At 48.3% G+C, this 24,345-nt stretch overlaps 2 protein-coding genes across 4 annotated transcripts in view; one reads left to right on the top strand and one right to left on the bottom strand.

Moving 5' to 3' along the window:
- The window catches only part of LOC106745959 (protein lozenge-like), a 30,471-nt gene extending 13,758 nt beyond the window's left edge, over positions 1-16,713 (bottom strand). Inside the window, exons 1-4 of the mRNA XM_014622030.1 lie at positions 15,476-16,713; positions 14,952-15,182; positions 10,531-10,644; positions 5,224-5,532 (exon numbers count right to left, since the gene is read on the bottom strand). Coding sequence (XP_014477516.1) covers positions 5,224-5,532; positions 10,531-10,644; positions 14,952-15,182; positions 15,476-15,731 — 910 coding nt within the window. The 5' untranslated portion in view covers positions 15,732-16,713. The remainder of the gene's footprint in view (positions 1-5,223; positions 5,533-10,530; positions 10,645-14,951; positions 15,183-15,475) is intronic.
- The window catches only part of LOC106745960 (runt-related transcription factor 1-like), a 108,000-nt gene continuing 92,801 nt past the window's right edge, over positions 9,147-24,345 (top strand). For 2 of the 3 annotated variants that reach the window (XM_014622034.1, XM_014622032.1), the window contains exons 1-3: positions 9,147-9,408; positions 22,042-22,201; positions 22,472-23,745. The gene's annotated coding sequence lies outside the window, so the exon portion shown is untranslated. The remainder of the gene's footprint in view (positions 9,409-22,041; positions 22,202-22,471; positions 23,746-24,345) is intronic. The other variant, XM_014622031.1, reaches the window with a different exon arrangement.

Here is a 24,345-nt window from a genome sequence, read left to right as displayed (position 1 = left end):
GTGTTTATAGCGTGTATCCCGAGGTAAATAAGCTAAGAGACGCAACAACGGTCGTGGCAGTCTACGATGGTGCCGACGGATTTACGAGTTTAATTAAGTTCTGCGGTCGCGTTTGTCATTTTAGCAGGCATCGAAGGCTCGTTGGCGACGAGCCACGCCGAACTTCGCTTTTCTGCGGGAAGTACAAATTGCGAAGAAGGAGAAGAAGAAGGAGATGGAGAAGAAGAAGAAAAGTTTACGCCGTCGTTTCTCAAGCTGCGCCGCGGCAATGATCCACTTTTATCCTCACACTGTGATACTTTTTCAAGCAAATGTCCGATGGATCGAGGGATCCGATGCGACGTAACACGCATAAATAATCTCGAAGACGTCTCGAGGAGAGTGTAAACGATCGACGTTCTAGGCGAGTTTCTTTCCAACGTGTCATAGATCCTTTTACATCTTACAGATTTAGCGCGCCCGTTAATAACCTCGTGATAGAGCATGATAGGGGTCGCCATGTTGCGAGGGTGAGTCGTGATAGGAGTGTGTGTGACACTTTCCTAATTGCCTCGCAACTTCCTACCCCTTCCCCTCTTTAAGAAAAGCAACCCTTATCCGCCTGTTTCTCGCGGGGTTAGTAGACTTTGGATCTGGAAACTTTCCAGCAACAACTGGACACAAACTTCATATTGTATTCCGGAGAAAATCATTTCGCGCACGCACACGCGGGTACGCAGGATGAGACTTCTCTCTCCACTTCTGAAAAACGTTTATAGCATAAGGGCGCGATGTACCGGTGATTCTTCGTGCACAGAAACGTAATCAAACGAAAAGAGAAGAGAGCTCAATTATTTTCCCGCACTTCAACGAGTACCTCCGACAGCATCGGCGGGGAGATAGAATCACGTTGGGTGTCCACCGGATTCATCCGCGGTAGTCGGTTAAAATGAGATATTGGAAATGGACTTGCTAAGCGACGCGTACACGAATAAGACCGCGTCGTTCTCAAGAACGTCGGGGATAACGTTTAAGTAAGAGTGCCAGCTGCGAGAGCGAGTAGCAAGGAGGCGTAATAATCTCGTACAAGCACGCACTAGGCTTCCATTAAGCCGCGTCGGCAGCATTCTAAGTACCGACGGGTAAAGTGCGCGCGCGGCCGGGTAGGTACCGAGATCCACGGTAGGACAATCAGTAGGTGGAAAAAATGTACGGAACAGCCAGAAAGGTAGCCGCATTCCTGGTAGCTGCGGAGGCACGTGGGAATCGCGAGATCGGAGCTCTCCTCTCTCGGTGCCCCCTTTTGCCGCGGACCCCGCGCAATGCTGCTCTCTCGCGTGTGGCTCGTCGTCTTTTTGGGGTATCTCCTCTGCGTAAAGTACGAGCATCCCGGTAAATAGGTAAAAGAGCCTCCCGGGATCGCGCGTCGGACCCGCGCGAGTTCTTTGTCTCTTTCTCGCCGGGGTAATACGAGGGGGATGTATACGGGGAGAGAGATGGCTCCCCGTTCTTGCTAACTCGCGACAAGCTGCTCCTGGATTCTTCGCGCGCACCTCCGGGGACGAAGCTCCCAACGAATTACACGCTTCTTAACCTTAACCATCCGGTAACTGGCCGCACGCAAAAATCGCCAGCCGTTGACGCGGGTTAAAATACACCGGCGGAGTCGCGATCGCGACAAGATTGTCTCTCTCATTGAGAGTCATCGACGTTTTTCTCTCGTTCCACCGGTCACCGTCGTGCCTTCTTTTTGTCATTACCCGAATTTTCTGGATTCTTCGAATTCCGCAGCGAAACGAACGAACAGCTGGCCGAGAAGCTCCCTACCCGGTCTCCCACAGCCGACGGATTTTTCCAATTTTGCGAGACCATTTGTTTATCACCAGCCGGACAAATAACTTCCTCCTCGTAAACCGCCGCGACGCGCCTTTAGAAACGCAGTTTTCATTTCTCTTTCTTTCTCTCCAACTGCGACCGGTGAACCTGTAGAAGGCGCACCAAGACGTTCGTCTCTCCGAGTAACTTCTCTCGCTGGGGGAGGAGAGGACGAGAGCGAGTACACGACTGCGACGACGAGAAGAAGGAGGACGCGGAGACGGGAAACGAGAGTCCGCTGGCTGCAGCCTATACGAGTAGACGTGGAGGCAGACAGAAGGAGTCAGCACAGAATATACAATCAGCATGATTGTTTGACACCCCATAATCAGCGTCCTTACCCCTACCACGTTGGCAACAGCGTGGCTTCTCTGTCCGTTTTGCCTCGCCCCCGCCCGCACGTTCCTCCTCTTCCTGGTGCTGAGCACTCTTCTCCGTTCCTTTCACGTTGATACCACCTGAGACCCGATCCTCTCTCCTCTTCCCCCCCCCCCTCCCGCCTCATTCCTCTCTCGCATCTCACCTCTTCGGGTACTCGGTCCGCTTGCCACTGCGCGCGGGGCCTCATTACCCCGATCACGACTCGAAATGAGACTCGGCGGGGCAAGGAAGACGAGAAACGGACACAGTTATAAGAGACAGAAATAATGCTCGCTTCCCTTTTTTCCTCACCCGGGGACGACCTCCGGGCCGACCCATCGACCGACCGACCGGCGTTTGCCCTTTCGCTGAGGAGAACGTACGCGCGGGAGGATTACTGTCTCGAAGTTTACGCGCGTGACTGCGAGATACGGAGGAAAGCGATCGTACTCGCGCGCGCAATTGTGCGAGACACTCGCGAATCTCGCTCCATAAACCGTCACAAGCCTCCGTCGTATTTCACATTTCTATCATTCGCCTCAAGTTAAGCGTGAATCCTGCCGGTTTCACGTAGTTACGCGCTCTTATATTTTTGCTTTTGCACTTATCAAGCCGATGGGACTTTTAATAATTTTATTTCTCCTCGTACAACTTTCTGGCACGTACGTGAGATTTAGAAAGCAATCACGGGTAGAAGAAGGTGAGCGGGAGGGAGGCGGAGGAGGAGGATAACTTCGATTCAGTAACGTCGCAAGCGAAGCGAGCAGAAGATAAAAGGAGGAGTCGCGAGCGAAGGGCAAAAACAACATGGATCCAGCTCCGGATCGATCGAGAAGCGACCGATCGATCCCTGGTATTACGCAGACGTGCACGTGAGTCGTACGTGAGTGCACGAGCACGGCGGATCCTTCGCGCCGACGGCACGCCCGAGCGGAGATCCGAATCGGGTGAGGAGAGGAGAGCTACATCTCCAAGGTGGAGGAGCTGCTAAGGACGGATAGCTCTTTCTCCCCGCCGAGGCGGGAGGATGAAAATTGCATCCACCGACGCGCTCGGTCATTTCGCACCACGCACTGTCGGCCGAGCCGCATCGAAACTGCTCATTAGAGACGCGTCGAGATGGAGAGAAGTGTCGAATGAATGAACGGTAAATGGAATATCCGTCGCCAGATTGAATCCATTCATGCAAAATGCGGCGCGGAAGCGCGATGCTTTTTAGCCCGGGACAAGCAAAAGTGAAGTCAACGTCCAAGAATCGCATCGCGGAGATCGCTTTTGCGCACTCCGTCAGCGGCTAACGAGCTCTCCCGCGTTCTTTTAGCCGCGGGAGATGGTGAACGTCGCGCGGATAAACGAGCTAATTAGCACAACGGTCGATCCACGAAGGTGTCTCGGGTGACGAGAAGTCGGTCCGGAAGGTGACGGAGGACCCGATCGCACCGCGGAGCCGAGGAGCGACGGGGCAGAGGGGAGGCGGAGGAGGAGATTAGGGCAAAGAGAAACCGCAACGTAGCTTCAAAGAGGTCTCGCCAGCAGGGGCGCGTCTACTTAACTTTGATCAGGTCGAGACCGCTGATGCGAGACGAGCCGCGCAGAAATAAAGTGCCTCTCGACCTTCCCGCCTTTTTGCATCCTATATTATCTCGATAGTTCGAAATACCCGAAGCTATCCGGCACGGACGACGGGGCGGTTCGCGCGTATCGCCGCCGCGCGAGGAAAATGGCCGTGTTTTTGCCGGCTGCTCGAATTTTTAGCGTGCTGCGATGCGAGGGAGATTTAACGCGGTGCTCTCTCGCGAACGACGACTCGCCCCGTCTCATCCGTCGGAGAAAAATGTCCGCAGCGGGAAAATCTTTTCCGCAGGAGGAGAATTTCCTCCGCGGGGCTTCATCGCCCGGCCCGTCTGTTCGCGACCGATGACGGCGTTCTTCCACGAGGAGGACACTTTTTCCTCGTGCCGCGGCGACGCAACGGTGCATCGGGAGAGATCGGCGAAGGGGGAGATGCAAACGGCAGGTTGAATGTCGTTATTACGTTGAATTAGAGGGTGCAGAGCCGGAACGAGGTATGAAACTATTACCTCGCGAAACGGCAGAGGTCCCCTCTTCCTCTCCTTCCTTCCCTCGGGATCCCCTTCCACGATCTCTCCCTCTTCACCCTCTCGCGACGAAGGGTTGGGTGGGGTTAGTGCGTAGTTTCGAGTCCGTTCCACGAGGCACGAGGATGCTGCACGAGAGTGCGAGATGATGATAGCTGCACGAATATCCATCACGAACCAAAGGAGCAAATAGACCGGAAGATGTTGTTTCTACTTAGCGCTTAGGCCAGAGCCGCGCGAATCTCTGTTATGATACAAACAAGCGCGAATCTTTGCGAAAATGTAGGGACTATCTTTCGGGAGAGATTCGTTTGCGATAAATATATCGGGACCGTCTTCGAGACGTTCGTTGTCTTTAATTAATTTGGGACTTTCCTTCCTTCATCATGAGGAAGTGCATGAGAACGTGTAAAATTTGCAGGTTGAGCAATGTCGTCGCAAATTTGGCCGGACATTTCCTCGATAATTATTATGCACGAGAGTGAACTTCTATTTTTGTATCTTGAAGTTCATTGGTAAGATAAAAGTGCCAATGCCTGGACACGCACCTAATTCTGGACATTCTTGTTGTTTTAGTCTTTAAATACGAATATATATGTATATGTATTGAATATTTACAAATATTTTAAGTTTAAAGATTAAACATTCGTATTTAAAAACTAAAACAAGAATGTTCACAGTTAAGTACGTGTTCGGGCATTGGTACTTTACCGTTACCAAGTTTTTTAAGAAGACAATTCCACTTTTTCTAGTGGCATTATATGTAAATCGTTCTATTTTCCATAAAATAATCCGTTTATATATAAACGCGAACGGAGATATCATTTCTCCGCGTTGTGCGAGACGGGACTAATTTACGCGATGAGACGCACACGGATAATAAAGAATAAGTGAGAAGATCAGTACTCACCGCCGTGCTGAGGACTGCGCTTGTAGCAATCCTGATGAGCCGAGGAGCCGCCGGTAGCCCCGAGGTGTGTACTGGAAGCCGGCGATGCGGTCGGGTCGGTGTTGTTGGGGTTGGTGCAGGCACCGCTAACCGAATTCGTGGTGACGTTGTTGCCGGTCTGCTGGTCGTGTAAGTGACTACTGTGATGATGGTGATGCTTATTCCTCCCGAAGGACTCGAGTTCCCGCAGGTGGGACCTGAACGAGGTCGGCGCGTCAAGGAAGGGTCTTTGTCCCAGACCGAGCGCGCGGAATTGCTGATGTTGTTGCCCTGAAGACAAGTTATTCACAACACGATGTATGTAAATTGCTGCTGCTATCTCATCGTAACATCAGTATTTGGCTTCATTCGTTTACAAGCGCGATCGGTATTTCCGTTAAACATTCAGGGTCCAATTCAATTAAAGGATTCTGATCTCTTTTCTTTCGACGGAGATCGTCACGCCAACAGGGTCGCGGGGAATTTCAAACGAAACACGTTATAGGCATCTATTTGATTCATTGAATTATTTTTGAATTCTTTTTCTATTAGTCGTGCTTTGGACGCGATTCGGACACGTGGTATCCCTAAATCGGGCAGACTGACCGGCGTGCGTCTACGTCATTAGTTCAATAAGCGGGGTAATGAAGAAACTCGATCTCTCTTCCCTCGATAGACTTCAATAGCATTCCTCGCATATCCGGGGCCTCGTAGATAGACAGAATCTCGAGCCAAGTATCACGGTGTATATATAACGGGGATACTCCGATTCCCTATTATGTCGGGTCCCAATACACGCTTGGTACATATCGTTACACGGTGATGCACATGACTCGGCACGTGCGCGCGAGCTTGAGCGCTTGCATAATCATCGGAGATGCGTACACGATCGCAAGACGAAATCAGTTTGAGCAGCGGTAATGTTTAATTTCCGAAGCGATAGTTGCGACAGGTGCGAAGTTACAAAGATCGTGATTCATGTTTCATCGAGCAGATAATAAGTAAGAATCGGACGCAAAGTGAAATATGTATTCGTCGACGCCTGGCTGGTTGATCCTCGCGATTTTTTACGCTTAATTTGCATATCGTTAACTCCGCGACGATAATAACGGAATCACGTGAAATCCACCTATCACTGGCGAACAAACAGAAGCGGCATGTTTGCGCGCCGGTCTCCCGGTTACTCTCCGCGCTTCTCCATGCCTCTCTCGATCTTCTTCTCTTTCGATGGTTTCAACATTGAAGAGAAACCAAGAATGGGAGCCTAGGCGCAAATTGTTATTTCTCAGCAGTAGGAGGAAGAGAATGAAGGAAGGAGAGACAGCGAGGAGAGAAGGACGGTGAGGTAGAGAGAGAGACGCCTCCGGCCACGAGGGCGAACGACAAATAAAGTTCGACCGCAAACTGCACGAAATTGTCGGCGAGCCCAGATGGTCAGCTCCAGTGCTCTGACCGATGCCTACAAGATTATTCCTTGCTACCGACTACCACGATCGGCCCGCGCCAGGAGGTACAAGCCGGACCCGTGTATAGGGCCCCGCGGATCCCACGACTTCTCACGTACCGGACGCCGATAATGCCCCAAACGTACGGAGCGTTACGCAGCGATGGGCCCGTCGATGTACTCCTCGCTCGGTTCGGGCTCTCGTGAAAGGTCAAACGGTACACGCAAGGTTCGGTTCTTTGCAGTAGCCTCCGCTGTTGTAGAAACGGACCCGCGGGGAATTTCGGGGCGGGCCGATCAACGACGGATGAAATCATCCGTGAGAGATCTTTCGACACCTTATACACTCGACTAAATATATCTTTCTTTGCCTATGATTCGCGCGATCGTGAGGAATGTGGTCGGACGGCCATCAAGATGCGCAAGATCACGGAATGAACGGTGTCCTTACTAACTTGATCGCCGGATCGGCTCGTGAAAAACGTTTAATTGCGATAAACAAGTACGATGGTGATATAACACCTTCATCAATCGCCCCACTGGTTCGCGGAGCTCGGATAAGCGGAGAGAGAGGGAGTGAAAAAGAGAGTAGAGTATAATAGAGCGGGGAGAGAGAGAGAGAGAGAGAGAGAGAGAGAGAGAAAAGAGAGAAATAACTCCAATCTCCATGGCACGAGTGGTGGGCTTATCTAATCAGTGTGGCGGCCCCGAAAGGACGGAAATAACGCGGCTTTTTCCTCCTCTCTAATAACGAGTCCCTCCCTCCGCCCGTCTTACGTCCTCCTTGACGCCAGTACCCAGGCCAACGCGCGTTTCGTACATTCCATTCTCGTATGTTCACTTTTTTTTCTCAGTATTTCCTCCGCTTCTTAACGTGAAACCGACGTTCGCAGGATCCGCGCACATCCGCTCTCGATTTCCGATCTTCGCGTCGCTCGGCGATGTGACCGCGCGTTGTAATTTTCCGGCGAGCGTTGGCTCACGCGTATTCGCGAGAGCGGAAGCACCACGAGATCCGCCACTTCTCGACGCCGCTTTATCAGGAGGTGGTCTTTAATCAGACTTTTCGGTCGCCGATAGAGCCTTCCTCTGACCGGTAGGATCAAGAGCTGGTCTCGAGGGAATCCAATCGCGAAGCAGCCCAGTCCAATTTTAACATTTTGATTGACGGCCACCGACCATCGAAATTGCTTCGTATACGGTTCCTTTTGTTGCTATCGGTTTTCTCGAAAACTACATTTAAGGGAACGTCGATTGGCGGACATGCGATTTTGCGGAGATACGGGAGAATGTCGATCGATTCAGCGGCAAGAAACCAAAGTCGACGAGTCGTCATCGGTCGAACGGGCCGACGGATCGCCCCGTTCGACTCGCGCTTTATAGATTCGACGAAAACCGAGCAAAACCGGGTCTCTCTCGCGCGGATTTCTCGAAAAGGAGCGTCCTGTCATCGTTCATCATTACGTGCGAATACGGCGAGAGAGAGAGGAGGTTGGAGGAAGTATATCGTTGGCGACGTACCAGGACGCGCCTCGCGTTTCTATTAAAACGGGAAATCATTTCGAGAATCTATGACGTACTACTAATAGACGACATTCCAAATACGGAGCAATTACGGAGCGAAGCAAATTCAATTTCGACCTTTGACTGACAGCACCCATCCATCGATATCGTTTCGCTCGCTGCGTTTCGATGATTTTGGGCCACGGTGACGGGCGGCGGCCACTTTGTTTCGCGTACGGCTCTCTCTTTCTCGATTTATCCGTCCACGCTCGATTCGTCCCTGCGTGCACCGCTGCTGCCGTTTCGGTTATTGGCAACTGACAAATTACTCAGACGCTACGCCGTCGCCATTGACGCGTCCGAAAGCGAAAAGTACGGCGGCGTTATCGTCTCGCGGTTCTAATCGCTCGCCGACGGCTCATTACCGCCATTGCCAGAAACACCTCGCGGAACGTGGAGTATCATTTGTTTCTTACGTCGCGGATCGAGCGACAGCGCACTTGCTATCCTGAATTTATTCCTCGCCTGCCTGAGGAAAGGAAAGGAAAAGAAGGCAGCACTCTCTCCGTTCCGAACTCTTTCACGTCGAGCCTTGTGAATCGGCGAATTACGGAAATTGCCCGATTACCAGCCGCGTCTATGACTCGTGGGGTGCGCGCGGGCCGGGATGAATTTCCGATAACAAAAAGCTCACGATTATGCACGCAATAATGAGAGCCGGCAGGTGTTTGCGGGGCGCCGAGCGTCGCATTGTTGGCAGCACAATGAAAGCGCCGGTTGTTTAGCTCGACGTTCGTACGCCGGTTGCTGCATAGATTGTCCCTGGTGCGTGCCAACCAAGGCACGCCACGGTGCCAAAACCCGTGTATGCAATATGTCGTCATGCGTGTCTATTCCGCCGTGCCACGCGACACGCGCGCGTTCGTTCGTGTCGTCTTTCGGTTCGCAGAGGGCCAGTAGGTCGGCGACGCGACGTCCGGTCGTCGTCTGCCCGAACCGACAACTTAAACGGCTTAAACGAGCCTCCGATTTGAAGAGGGTTCCACCTACTGACCGTGCACCGCCGGTGAAAGCAATAATCGTAAAGGTAGCAGGAATCGTGTGAGAAAGACACCGTTGCGCGCCCCTTCTCGCTCGTATCGCGAGTTATTTGTGGATCTCGCGGGTGTAACTTCGCTCTTCTCCCGCAACACGGCTCGCTCTATTGGGCCGATCGTAAGGTAATTACATTTTTCCTTAACGGTAAATACACCGGACTTCGTAGGCTTTTATTTCACGTCCACGCGTTCGATTTCAGCGAGTAAGATGAGGGAAAGAGCTTGTACGGATTTATAGAGCAGTTTGTCGTAGACGAATACGCGGGCGTTTCGGAGAGCGAGGTAAAGGCGAACGGAGAGAGCGTCTTCGTGGTTGAAAATACCGAGCACCGCAGAGCTGGAAGTCGAATGGCGACGCCGACTTGAAACTTTAACTCCGCCGTTAAGTGCACTTTATGCCAGTTGGAAAATTGACGAGGTTCACGCGTTTTTGCGCGCCGGTCGCGCCCGACATGCGTGGGCCGAGTCAAGCAGTAAAAACATCAGTAAAATCAATCANAAAAAAAAAAAAAAAAAAAAAACAGCAGGGGCCAGCGGGTGTACGCGCGGCGCCCTGCGCCCATCAATACTTTATACAACAAATGCGAAACGCCCGCAAAAAACTGCCGTTTTCGCGGTTAACTCCGCAACGGCTATTAATCTGATATCGAAATAACGACGATTTTTTTTGCTCGCCGCGGATGCATCCCAAAATAGGTGTTGGCCGAATCGACGGGCATAGCGCACGGGCGCGCGCGATGTCTCCTTTCGACCCGGCGAACTCGGTCGAGTTATAAAACTGGAGGGTCGGGAACCGCCACCGCCGATCGACTTTTACTGCGTTTCGCGTGATTCTATCAATTTCGGGCCGACCGATAATGAGCCCGCCAACAGAATGTTTTAGCAATTTTTCGGGGGTTTTCGCGGCGAATTAGCGTAAGTGAGTTAGCGTACCCGGCTGGGCACGAACGCGCGCTTGTAAAAGCATTGTCTCTCCCGCGTGCGCGCCCGCGCGTGTGTGTAGATGCGCGAATAGCCCAACCCGAAACACGCACCAGCGCGATACGCACGTCGACCACTGCATCATCGCGCACCATCTGCTCGGTAATGACTCCCCATTACCGCGTACAGGGACTTTCGTTGAATTATCGGTACATTTTCAGGGAATCCCCGGGCGACGCGGCGCGGCGCCGGCGGCGGAGCCGCGCCGAATAGATCTCGCGATCGAAGCGTCGCATAAAGTGTCGCGTAAAGTGATTCACTTACTCGTTTTCGATCGCGGCTCCCGCGGTCCGTCGACGGTCACCTTAATCGCCCTCGTGTAGGTCGCCACTTGGGGAGGTGTCGTCGATACGGTAATGGTGATGCTGAAGCTCTTCCCTGCGACAGAGAGTGATGATTACGAATTAGTTGGAAGCTGAGTCTGCCTCGTCATTAATCTGTCAAACCAAAGAGCTCTGTCGATCGTCGTTGTCGAAGTATTTTCTACTTTCTTTTCTATTTTCGTGTATTTATCAATTTTTTTTTAATTATATATACTGAACGCTACGCCACTTATTCGAGTTTTCATCTTTCACTCGATACGACGAAGGTGGAGTCTGATTTGTAATTTGCGACTTTGCAATTACGCCCGTGTCTATTAGATCTTAACGGACCCTCGGTATTCTTAAGCACGCTGAAGGATAATAGAAGAGGAGTGGATGCTCGGGGGTGGAGCGGTCGTGTACATATATCATCGGCGAAGGTCTGAAAGTTGAAGGTCCGGTATATTAATTCCCTCTCCATAAACGTCCGTCGGAGAGATTGACTACGCGCTCTTAAACGACCCATCGCGCGCTAATATGCATTCGGTAATTCGCCGCTCTTTCGCAGCTCGTCCGTTCGAGCAGAAGACGCCAGGTTGTGTGTGTCTCTTTCGACTGTCCCGCTCGAACAGAGAGAGAGAGAGAGTTCTGTCGCCCGGCAAAAGATTTAACCCCGCGTTATTTACGTCCTCCGAAATTAGAGGCGGAAGAGATACTTTTTAACCCCGTCGGACGGGCCGCCGTCAAAGGGTGACAAGTAGGAGGCGACAAGTTGGGTGAGGACAATTCGTACGATGTTATCCGTTTTCGCGGCATTGTCCTCGAAACACTCGGTGCCAATCTGTCCGACATGACGAAACGAAACACGACCAAGACTGCTGTTTACGCCAAAAGAGACGATACCTAACGCGCCGCGGACATGCAATCGTTTGTGTTGGCGTAAATGTCAACGATTTGTAATTGTCTCCCCTTGGTGCACCCAGTTCCACCTCGCTGTGTCTGTCAACATGATAACCGGCATCAAACACCGCCAACCCCGCCACCCCCGGGAGCTGCAACTGACTGCAGAGCTACACGGCGTTATATCCCAGTTATATCGTAGCCCTCTCCGCTCTTCCGTGATAGAGCTCACCCCCGTTTGCACCCTCCGCTCGATCCCAGGATACCTCTACCTCTCGCGGCCGTCATTGTCATCGTCATCGTTCATCTGTCGCGCGCAAAGTGCATCGCTCCGGAATGCAAAACCGCGTTTTTGCATCAGAAGACGGTTCTTTCGAGCGCGATTGCAGGACGCGATTGCAGGGCTGCCTGAATGACAAGAGTGCAATCGATTTTTTTTTTGAGCCGAGCGAACTGAACTCGCCGGAAGAAACGGTGAAATTAGACTTGGTCCCGCGGTCGGTGGTGGACCGTTATCTAAGTCACCCAACGGTTAAATCGGCGTCTAACGAGCGTGAGAGCGATATCCGGTGGTGAAAAATCGCGGAAAATTCGGAGGGATGCCAAAGTCGGGGGGTGGTAGCGGCCGATCGGAGGAAGGGTCGCGCGCTGGACCCCCTTCCCCGGCCGAGTCCATCGCATTTGGGGCTAATAATGCCGCACAGCCGACTCCCCTCTCCGGCACCCGGACCTGCGGTTAATACTCGATGATGGGAACGGTCATCTGCAGAGACAGGACCCGGCCTGTGCATTCGCGAACGACGGACGGTCGGTCGGTCGGTCGGACGGACGGACGGACGGACGGATGAACGGACAGACGGACGGACGGACGAACGAACGAACGGACAGACGGACGGACAGACAAAACCGGGCCACGCGTATGTGGCACCTATATAACGTGCAGCATCACAGCTCGACTGCTCACGGTCCTCCGTGTGTTTCTCCCTGCGTGCGTGTGTGTCAGTGCGTTGGCAACACACCGAGGATGAGATGAGCGCGCCAACCCAAACCGCCCACACACAACCGCCCGAAACCACTCAAAACCGTCCGTTAATACTCATGGCGACGGGCGGAGGGGACGAGGTCGCGTAGGGCTAGGCGAGCAGCACACCGGGGTAGAAAGGATATGGGGGTGGGCGAGGGAACGGACGTGTCGGTGGAGAAGGGACGGAGCGGAGGTCCCCGAGTCTCCCAACAGGATGTCTCTGCAATTGTCAAATAATTACTATCGGTGGTAATTTCAGCCGTGTCGATATAGACTGCGGTATATTACTAATTATAGGCACGGGCCGCTTTCGACCCGGCGATGATGGAACGAACGGCCGTCGTCGTTTCAGCCTCCAGCAGCCCTCTTTGATTCGGCGCTACCACGTCTCGTTTCTTTCCGCTCACGGTGAGCTTTCGGGATGAGCCGTTCCGGCGTTTACGGGAGGCGATAATTGCCGGGGGCGATCGTGGACGCGAGGGAGGGACGGAGGGAGACCACGCGCTATTTCGAAAGGACGGTCGATGTCCGATAAGTTTACAGTAATACGCTTTAATGAAGAGAAAAACGCTCAGTCATCATCGTCGACTTGCGGTCATCTCGTGTTATTTCCTTTTTAGCGCAAACTAGCTTTAATAGCCGACTGATTAGCGGTAATAAAGCATGAGACGCGATCGGCGCCTTGCGCGATGACGGAAGACACGTGTAAAAGTAATTTCAATCGGATATATACACACGGCTCGGAGGAAATTGTGCGGTGAGAAAAATCGGGAGGGACAGAACGGCTCCCGGCTGGCGAAGTCGCTCGTCGAAAAATAATCTCGTCGTGTTGCTCGTTGTGTCGCCGATCCCCTTTTTAATCGAGGAGGCAGCAGCGGCCGCGATTTTTCGTGGCTTCGCTGTTTTAAAATCCTCGCTGCAATTTCTTGAATCAGTTTGCCGGCCGATGCGATGCAATTCAATCAAATTAATAAGTCGCGGAAACAAAACCTCGATGATAGGAGAGGCCCGGCTCGCCCGGTGGTGGCCGATATCAACACACCGAGGGCGGTTTGGTCAATCGCCGAAATTGAGTATTATGGATTATTGGGGGAGAGATTGAAACGACGAAAAAAAAAAAAAACGTATAACAACAAGCCGAAAAATGGACAAAGGGATCGAAGGATTTTGGCGAGGGAAGTGTCTCTTTCGCTAATTGACTCCGAGGACCGATGCACCTGTATCAGGAGCATGAAAATCGCGAGCCCTGCACTTCATGATCAAATCAAATGAAACATAGATGACGCGATACGGGACGAGCGTCCCGTGTACGAGCAGTCCACCCCGTTAATTCATAAACGCACCCTCCGGATCATAGGGTGCAAAATGCATTTGTAGGCTTTGACAAAGCCGCCTGCTGATCCGTGAATAATTATTGCCGGCCGGAAAATCGATATTTCGACAGCGCAAACAAGTCGAATGTTCAACTGTAAACATTTTGTATTGTAAGAGAGACTAGCGCGATTCGAGATTACATTCTGTTTTTCATATTTTCTCCGCATTTTCGATTTTCACCGCATCGGTCATCAAACTTTGCGTTATAGTGCATTTTCTTTTTTCATCGCGGCGCAATCAACGTTGCTTTGATATTTTTATCAATCGACGTGCGCGCGAAAGAGCCGCAAAAGGTTGTCGGAAAATTAGGGTCGAAAATTAAACAAGTCAAGAGCATCGATCGACGTTGGTTGATTTTGGCAAGTCATCCTCTCCGTCCATATCCGTCCATATCCGTCGGATGATTTCTGATTAACGGCCAGTTGTTTCGAATGCTCGGTTGGGGCTTGTGGCAGACATCGAGTAATGACTCTGGGGGTGGCAGGAGCGGGAACTCGCGGATGGGGACGCACGGGGGTGAACGAGGGTGGCCCGATGATGATGATTACAATAACCGTGATTTTAGAGGGCTGGAAATCGCGGCACGCGCTTTTGCTCATTCTGATATACAGCGCCGGGGATTTCTCGTATGAACTCCGATATGATCAAAGGTATGGCAAATTGTTCCCGAGCGAATAATTGGAAGTTTAATACCTTTCTTTCACAAACGCAAAACGATTCTTTTTCACTTCTTTTTCTTTCTTTTTTGGCGAATACGCGTCTTATAATTTAGGAGTCCGCGTTGAAGACTCCGAGTCCACAATAATGGGAAGAATTGTCTGATATATATTTATAATATATTTTGTTTATCATCGCGATCGACAACAATAAGAATCGTCGCAAGTAGACGTTACAGAATCTCGGGAATCGCACAACTAATTTGGACAAACTAAGAATAACAACTAAAAAATAAAATGCGTTAATTTAAGCCGTTGGAACAGTTTCATCCTATCCTAATCTAGCCGACTTGTACGAAACGCGGAATGATTTTTTCTACTGCGTTCGGAATGTAAAGTTTGAGATTTTGTATAATAATAGAGACTCACCCCTGCCGCTTCTGCCGACGAACCTAAGGTCGTTGAACTTGGCGACTTGATTCTTCATCAGCGCGGTCGAGTTTCGCAGCTCCGCGCAACAGTTTTCGTCGTTGCCGGCTCGGACCGTCACCAAAGTCCCGTCGCCAACCTCGCCGAGAGCAACCACTTTAAACGCCACTGGTAGGGTTTTGTTGGACCGCCAGTGAGTCGGTAATTGACTGCACAGAAAATACGGCGAACCTGCAACAAAGTCACGCAGATTTTCATCATAGAAAATTGTTTTTATCGTAAAAAATTGTTTTATACTCGTCACTCCGTTCAAATAAGATTCAACGAAAGCCAGAACTTATTTTAATGAAGTGACGAGTACAGCGCAAACGCGACACCTGTTCGCATTGTGTACAATCCGATTTTCTACGTGTATTCTCCCACTTTCCTTTTCTACGTATTTTTGCGTCTGTTTTCTCAAATATCAAAGATTTCGTCGTCGTTGTTACGCTTGTTCTTAATCACACTTAATACTAAATACTAACCTGTCCTGACGAGTTCTCCAGGATGCTCGGCCTGCGCTTCGCCGACGAGTCTTTCGGTCCACCATAGTTCGCCGACGGCGGCACTCTCGCTCATCTCGCCACCTCCACCCCCGACGTCGGCGTCGTCTATCTGGTGGTACCTGCTGTTTACACCTTGCAGCGGCGCCAGGGAGGGACCGCACGGGCCGGCGCCTTCGTGGGATCCAACGGTGCCGTAATTCTCCCCGCAGGCCACGGAACCCACCGGTAGATGCATCCCATCGGCCAGTAGCCGCCCCTCGTCGCCTAAGCACGCACCCCCTGGCCGGGACGTCGTGATTTCACTTGCTTCGCGGACGGAGGCGACCCCGAAGTCGTTCCGTCTTCGTACCTCGCTACCAGCTAGCCCAACAGATCCTTCGTTGCTCGTGATCGATCAGTCGTTTCTCTTCCTTGATGACTGCGCCGTTTCGCATGATCAAACGCGGGATCGTCATAGTCACAGGTGAAAATTTCAATAACGGGAAGCCACGTACCGGTTTCGCCCCATGATCGACGGAGATTGCCGTCCACGAGACCTCCAGGTGTACCGTGACACTTCTCATACACGACGGGATAGCAGATAGTCCAGCGATTTAAAGTACCGCCGTCACTGTCAGTTCGCAGTTCACTCAACACCCAGCATCGGCCGAAACTGACACCAACGTACCCATCACTATTCCAGTATCTTTCCCCGGAAACACTACCGTCCGTGACACCTAATCATCTGTCTACTCCTACAGGTTGTCGCTGTCGATGATGCCGATTCTTCGAATCCGCCAGAACGTCACGACGTTACACTCGGTCGAACGGCGCACTTTTCCTACATAACGCCTTCTGACATTTCCTTCTAGCGAATTGCGTTATGATCGCGAGGTCGGTGGGGCGCTCGGTCGGTGCTCTCACGCGAACGTCAGTCGCGGTCGACGGTGCGCGACGTAATGCCGCGCGAGCGGCTCGGCGGACCGCGTGTTCCGCGCGTAAGCGGCCCGGGACGGCCTAAGCCCGCGGGTTCTGGACCCCCGCCTCCGCTTTTGCCCCCAACTGACGTCCCTCGCGGCAGAGCGTAGCGCGCGGGTTACGTTCGGGTGCTCCCACCACCATCACGTTGCTCGCCGTCCGCCCCACGTCGCGCCACTTTTCGAAGCGTGATCTCCGCTGGATCTCCCGACTCCGGCGGTGTGCGCTCGCCTCGCCGACGACGTACTCTTTCTCCAGCACTTCCGCCGCCCGGCGAAACCTCTCTCTCGTCCCCGCGCACCGGAGGCGGCAGTGACCGTTACATGAAGAAAGAGATGGTGTTCATGAATTCGCCGGGTCGCGAGCCAGTAGACGTGATACGCATGTGTACGATACGAGTTTGAATAAATTCGTGGGATTCCCCATGTGTCAGCGCCGACGTTCGCGTTTTTCCTACAGTGACTGGGCGATTCTTATGCCGTGGCCGTGTTTAATTAACATTCAAGCAACTAGTTTTCAGATCGAAGCCTTTCGCTAGAATTACCATGCGACTTCTCCAAAAGTGGATCTATCAATCCACAATGTGCAGCGGTGGGACGTAGACTAATGACGATCAGCCGCTTTTCAGGTCACTTCTCGCGGACGATAAGGGATAAACGCCGAAGAAATTCCCGACGTTATCGCGTGATTTCTCACGACGGTCCAGCCTCTGCTGGCCGCGATATCGCGATGGCCCAGCCTTCGGGCGATTCTTCCCCTCCTTTCTCCAGAGTGGGAACGGACGCGACGTGGGGGGTGGAAAGCGTCATTCGGAGATGATATGAGTTAGCAACGAATCTCCCATTATATATACATCTTCCATATTGTAATGTATGAGCGTCCGTATATTTCCTTGTGTGTATAATGCTAACTATAATCATAATTATTATAATTAACGTTGGAATTCATTCTTTATCTTATTAACCCTTTGCACTCGAGGGCTCCGGAGCGGAGCCATTTAAAATTTGTCTTCAAACTCGAGGGCTCCGCTATGGAGACGATGCAAATAACTTTCAGTTCATAACATAAGGACAAAGACAAATCGTAAAAACTATTGTGTATAGGATATTCCGCTCTTGCTATTTGCATTTGAGTTTGAAGACAAATTTTAAATGGCTCCACTCCGGAGCCCTCGAGTGCAAAGGGTTAATAAATATATTTGTATCATTGTGTTTTATTGTATAGTTCACATCAATATTTATATAATTAATTCAGTACTTACATAATTAATTCAGTCAGTTTTATATGATTAATTAATGTAGAAACTCTTTATCTCATTAATAAATATATGTATATATTTGCGTCCGTGTGTTTCATCGTGTAGTTCATGTCAGCATGATTTGAATTAATTTCCCACACTTGTATCTATAAATATATTATATTATATACATATAAATTATACAGGAAATTTTGGGGGATGTTTGAAGCAGAATGGACCTGACTACGACCAGAGATCAACGGATGTTTTGAAGCGGATGACATTTGCTCGGTTCATAAACACGTCCGTACGCTGGCTGGTTTCTTTGGTTTCCGCAAAATCTCAGTAGTACAGCATTCTGTCAAGCAACGGCAAGGCGTAACAAGTGTCCATGTGACGTCACTCGAGTTTCTGGAGGCGGAGCTTCTCGTTGGGGAAGCAGGTGGAGGGGTCAAACTCTCCCGCATCATGCATCGCTTGCCCCACCCCCGCGATTTTGTTCCTTTGCGCTTCCACCACTTTCCACCTTCTCCTTCTCTCGTTCTCCCTTTTCCTTCTTCGCGAAGGCTTGGATCTCAACGTTTCTCACTGGAAACGTGGAACACTGTCGCAGGTGAACGGTACTCTTCAGTAGTCAGCCATTGTTGCATAAATTAAGAAGTATTCCTGGTCATCTTCAGTAGACTTAACCGAATTTGCTGAATTTAACTGAAACAGTTGTCTTAAGCGGTCACGTTCATTCAATTTTTATTACTTTAACAGATCATGTCATTCTGCAATTTGCTGTTCAAGTAAGTGTATCTCAAAATTAGATTCTAAAAGTTTGGGCAATCTTATGTTTTCTTATCCGATGGAAGGCATCCAAATAAAATCTGCGAGAGAAGAGAGTCTCGTCATGTAATTAGCAACCAGTTTATATGCCTAGAGGAAAGACACTATATTTTTCAAGATTTCGTATGTCTCCTGAGAATCGTTTAAATCTCGGTTTCACTAGGGTGTCCAGACCAAAAATTTCAAATCGCGGTCACATGATGCTACTGTTTACTACACTGTGGTCTGCTGAAGCGCAATCGAGAAGGCACATGCGGTTTCCCGTGTTCGCAAGAATACGTGTAGGTGATTAACTCCTTGGGTAGCTTCCACATATGAGGGTGAGTTCACCGATCGCTCACCTATCTATATCGCGATATACAGCGAAATGTTCGCAAACGCCGCAAAAATCGGCGCTTCGATCAATCGCTAAACCGCAACCACTGCGACCGCATTATTTGTAAGTTACACAAGTAGTAACGTATCAGCCTGTGACGCTGACCAAGAATTAAGACATAAACCCTTTCGATCAGTTGCGACGCGGCAATAAGAGGTGGCGATCTTGAGAATATATGGCACGTTCGTGTATAAAAGGAATCAAATTTCACACACTCTATGGCCGAATAATTGATTACGAAAAGTCGGAACACCAGTGCACTGCAGCTGTGTAATATATGTGAAATTGCAGTTCCGATTATTTTAAAATATATATAATATATATAATACATTCTGTGAATGTAATACTGTACGCATGATTATTCTTCGCACAGGTTTTCGACCATAACTTCAATTTATACCCGAGTCGAAATTTTAGTTTTATTTTAAGTATAATTTAGTTATTAATTACATTAAGTTCAAAGACCTTCTGTTGTGTTTTCTTGGTACTACAAATAGGAAAATTATTCTTCATTTGAAGATTTAATATAAAACTAAAATTTAGACTCTGGACGACTAAATTACCTTTCTTACTAAATTACCTTTCTTATTGAGCTCCTTTCATGCTACAAGTGGAAACTTATTTTCGTTTCCTCCACTTGAAGACTCAATGTAGAATTTAATATTTCGACTCGGGTATTCTCATGCATTTTATATTCTTATGCAAATTAGAAGTAGGTTCGGACAACGTTTGGCCAGCGTTCGTCTGAAAACAGGGTTAGTAAGACATTATTCAACCGCAGCTAGATTATACCCGACGGCTGCATTAGGCAGCACGAGATAACAGATTAACAGCGGGCGGGCAAAACGAGTTGAAAGACGTTTTTGACGCTTTTTTATCAGGACGACGATATCGCTTCGTAGCGAGTCACTTCCAGCGCCACCGGAAAAGCTCACAAGACCGGCTTATCGTTAATTGCTTTCTCAGAAAAATGTCGGTCTGTAAAAAGAAATAGTTTTTACGGCATACATTAAGTGTATCTCGTTCAGCATTTATACGATTTAATTTTACTTTGATCTAATAAGAAAATTCAATACTTAAAGTTATCTAGTCATCGAGATAGAATGATTAATTTTGTTATAGGTAATTTTATTAAAAAGTATTCATGTGTCTCATGTTAAATAACTTAATTTCATATAATTTTACGCTGCAAACAATTTGTTTTATGATTATGTGATAAGTTAATAATTGATAAGCAATTATGAATATAAACAAAACACAGTGCACCGTGTCATCGTGATAATAATACCAACATAAGAGGACATACTTCTCATAGAAAGGCAAATCTTCGTTTCTCCGGTGGACAAAGGCAGAATTCGTTGGGTGTAAGTTAATTTGCCGTCTACGTAAAAGCCGAGCTAATGAACTATAAATAAGGGAGGAATACTTGTGCCAAGTGGACAGCCGCACTTACTGACCCTTCGTAATTAAAATCCCGTCCTAAATCAGGACTAGGGACGCGATTAGACGAGGATCGCTCCTGTTCCGTCAGCTTACGAGCAAATCCGTGGCCTTTACGTGCTCGAGCCCTCACCTACCTCGGTTCTTATTACGCGTATATATTCGTACAGGCCAACTTTATTAGGAGTCCAACTTTTTAGAAAGCAGCCTAAATAAGAATGCCTGTTACAGAAAGTCGTTACGATTTGAAGGAAATTCGAAGACAGATAATAAGACAGATTGTGAAACAATTTTGCAGCTGAATAACTTTGAATTGTTGCAACCTGAATGATGAATACGTCATATGGCACCGGCAAGTATTTTTGTTAGAAAAAAGAAGAACAAAGGAAAAAATAAGCAAAAGTGCAGCTCGTTCGTGACCATACGGAGCGATCCTTTCCGTTTCCGTTTCCGTCGATATAATTCGTCGTTCGTTAATCCAGCTACGAAGCGTGCAGTTAATAATCCTTTTGGGCAGGACACGCGATAAAACGGGGGCGGCAGGGTCAAGAAAGAGAGGATTTGTCGAAGAGTCGGAGGCGAGGGTTGGAGAATAACCGACTGCGAATTTTATGCTTCAGTTCGAGAAGCTAGAGATACACGTGTCGTCTAATTTATATATGTATTGAAACAGTATTCGAAACAATTTCCAAATTAATTGCAAAATCAATTGATACCACAAGTCTTTCGCGAACAATTTCATTAATTATCGATTAACGTTGGATCTGCTGGCTATATATTTCGTAGAATCGCCGAAGTAAAAAAAATACGTCGTGTTTTACCAGGTAATATTAATGCTTAATTAAAATTGTTCGTGAAGCGCTTCTCTTTCACTTAATTCTACCGCGTCGTTTGAAGGATAACTAACTGGCGGAGGCGGTAAAAATGGAAAGGGATACGATGATATTAGATTCGACAAATAGAGGTCTCGAATGCCACGATTAAACGAGTTGAAACACAGCTCCCGCCACTATTATCTTCCATCCTCGCGTCCCTCTCAGCGGCTATACTTTCCCCGACCACCGACGTAGATACGTCCACCCTTGTATGTTCCGTTAATAAGCTTAATAAAGCCCCCGTGCGACTGTCTCCCTGTATTGTCCAGTATACACTCCAGATTCCAACGATACAGGGATGGCACACGAATTTCGCGACACTTCAGAAAGCGATGCTTAATAATGCGATCCAACCTGTCATTTGCATTCTTTAATTACGCAAAATTACATTTCCTGGAAACATTAAGTTTTACATATGACCAGCAGAAATAATTCATTATTTATGAATTACTTAGAAATTCATAATTTAAACCATATAAGTTTTAATTAATATATATTCCTCAATTAATCTCTCAAATAATCATAGCTTTATTTGCTAGTAATTAACATAGTAAGAATGTGGATTTTTGTTAATACTCGTATACCTTTATCAAAGAAACAAAATCTAAGTTTGAATACAGTTGATTACTCAGCATCTTATTTTTCTATAAATATCCTTTGCATATTTAAACAATAATTGCATATATTTCGATATAAAAGTTAGAAATAAAATATCATGAGATACCTCAGAAAAGATAAGAAGCATTTCTTCTCAATGAGGACTATGGAGCAGTGTTGCCTAGTTGTACAGTCGTCGAAATTTACAGCTTCTACCTCCCTGTGCTTACAGCAGCGAGGAACAGCAGCGAGGAATGTAAGCTCGACAAGGTCCGGCTTTGAGAAGGACATCAAAAGGATGGTAATACACAGACGTGAGATCTGGTCTATCTCCCTCTTGCGCTCAGGATTTCATCCTATTTGGTCGTGCGAGCTTTAAAGTACAAGCGTTGGTCAGTCGTTTGGCTTGGATTGCAAAGCGTAAATTGACTCAAGTATTAAACAGAAGTATTTAAACAGAGGAATAATTCCACAAAAAAATATTCAAACTTATGAATTGAGGTTATAAATAATAAAATCTGCTTTATCAAGATCTTTCATGAATATGAGAAATAAAGGTTAGGAGAGAAAGTTTCAGAAATATATTTTTCTTTCTCTTGAACGGAATTCAGAATCTGATAATGAAGCTGTGATTAAAACGGTAACTTACATATTGTGTACAGGTGTTCCAGTGTCCGAGTGCTTCCCAAGTGAATCCCGACGTTTTTCTACGTAGAAAATAAATAACGGGATAAATTAAATAATACATTGCTCGACCATTTAAAGTGTATCGGAACACACCGTTTGAATTGACTTTATCGCGGTTACCTTAATTATCTCGTTTCACGCCGTGCCATTGTTCGTAATCGCAATGGACCCGTCCTGCTCCGGTGTTTCATATGGAATAACCGATGGAAATTTTTAAACACGACCACTGAAAGTATCGTAGGACGACCGTTGCAACAAAATAGTCCCAATTTCGGTAACCGATATTAACCAACCAATATTTAATCAATTTAACCGATCGTAAAATAACGGTAAAAATAATATTAAAATAATAATATTAAAATAGACTCGAATTCTCACTAATATTGGTAAAACCAACTCGAAACTTTTCGAATAACAATAACATGATAAGTGGCGGGCAATGTTAATCGAGTGACATACGCGAGATCACTACGCGCGCGTAGCCCCCTTTTCAGTTCGTATCGTCCTACGGCCGAGTGGAGACGCTGTACGGATCCGCGGTCTTTTAACTCGTTCAAGGTGAGTCCCGCGCGCGAATAATCACCGAAAGTACTCGGGGGTGTCGAATAAAGTGTCGTACGATTCTCGTGGCGTGTTATTTATCGTATACGACACCGCGATCAACCGTATTCCCGCGATGACTATCTCGGACATGTATCTCAAGAATGTCGTCCGACATGACACCCCCTTCGTCGTTGGATCGCGTCCCGAAACCGTGATCGACATTTACATTAGCATTTATTTCATCAGTCATGAGAAAGAGATTTTCGCTCTTTTTGTTCTCACGGCTCAATTAAGTACTAACCTAACCGTTGAGAGTACCTGGTAAGTCGTGGGATGCGAAAAACATTGTCGGCGCCTCCCGTGGCACTGAAAATCGTCGTACGTGCGACAATCTATTGTTCGTCGAGCGTATTTCGGTTAAATGAATATAACCGAATGCGCATGCGTAACCGTCATTCTCGCGCCCTTTCTTACCGAAGTCAGAAGTTCAAAGTCAGAATGCGTAAATCGCGAGCGAAATCGTGAGTGAATCGGGCGTACAAGTGTTGTCTCGGGAGTGCCCGGGAATCGATTTCGCGATGATCCTGGAATCTTTTGAGATGAACTGCACGAGACAAAGCAGGACAGCGCTGGGTGAAGTAAACAACACTGGGCGAGAGGACAGCGTCGCCTTTTCTGGGGAAGTGCAACATATATTGAGCAGCTGGTAAGTTAATTGTATTTCTGACTTCATTTGTTTACTCGAGACGATTTGATGTCGCGGTGTTACTAATTTAGTGAAAAACTCGTTTCTTACGAAAGGGCGCCTAAGCTCTTCCAAGGTGAACATAATAGAGATTATACGATGTCACATTAACCTATAAAAAAGTAAATTCAGACTTCACAATCGGTAATTGCAGTAAGCATGTATATTCGATGTGCTAGTTTGGAAATGTTTAATTTGCAATGGAAGGGCATTAATGCGAGTTTATATTTTAGTAAAATTGTAATCGGCAGTAGATAGATAGAAAATCGAATGGCGTTGCAAGATTCCTTCGTTTTATCATTTGACTGTCGAGTATATCGTGAACGTCGATAACTTCTATATTTATGGTAGGTAAGAGAGCAGTCGGTAAATGAATCGTTAGAATTTTTACGACAGCAGCGACTATATATCGGCTGCGAAGTACTTTGCAGTTGCACCGTGCATCGCCGATGGCGCCACTTTACGGTGCAATGTGCATTTCCAACACGAATACGATGCTAGGCCACCTTTCGGACAAGCGTGTTTGTGACGTTTGTGATATTTTAATTTTATGATATTATC

Source organism: Dinoponera quadriceps, unplaced genomic scaffold (genome assembly GCF_001313825.1).
Source record: "Dinoponera quadriceps isolate SergipeBrazil2010 unplaced genomic scaffold, ASM131382v1 scaffold1872, whole genome shotgun sequence".
In the NCBI taxonomy this organism is placed as follows: Eukaryota; Metazoa; Arthropoda; class Insecta; order Hymenoptera; family Formicidae; genus Dinoponera; species Dinoponera quadriceps.
Note: the sequence above shows the minus strand (reverse complement) of the source record. Positions and strands in the feature narration are given on the sequence as shown.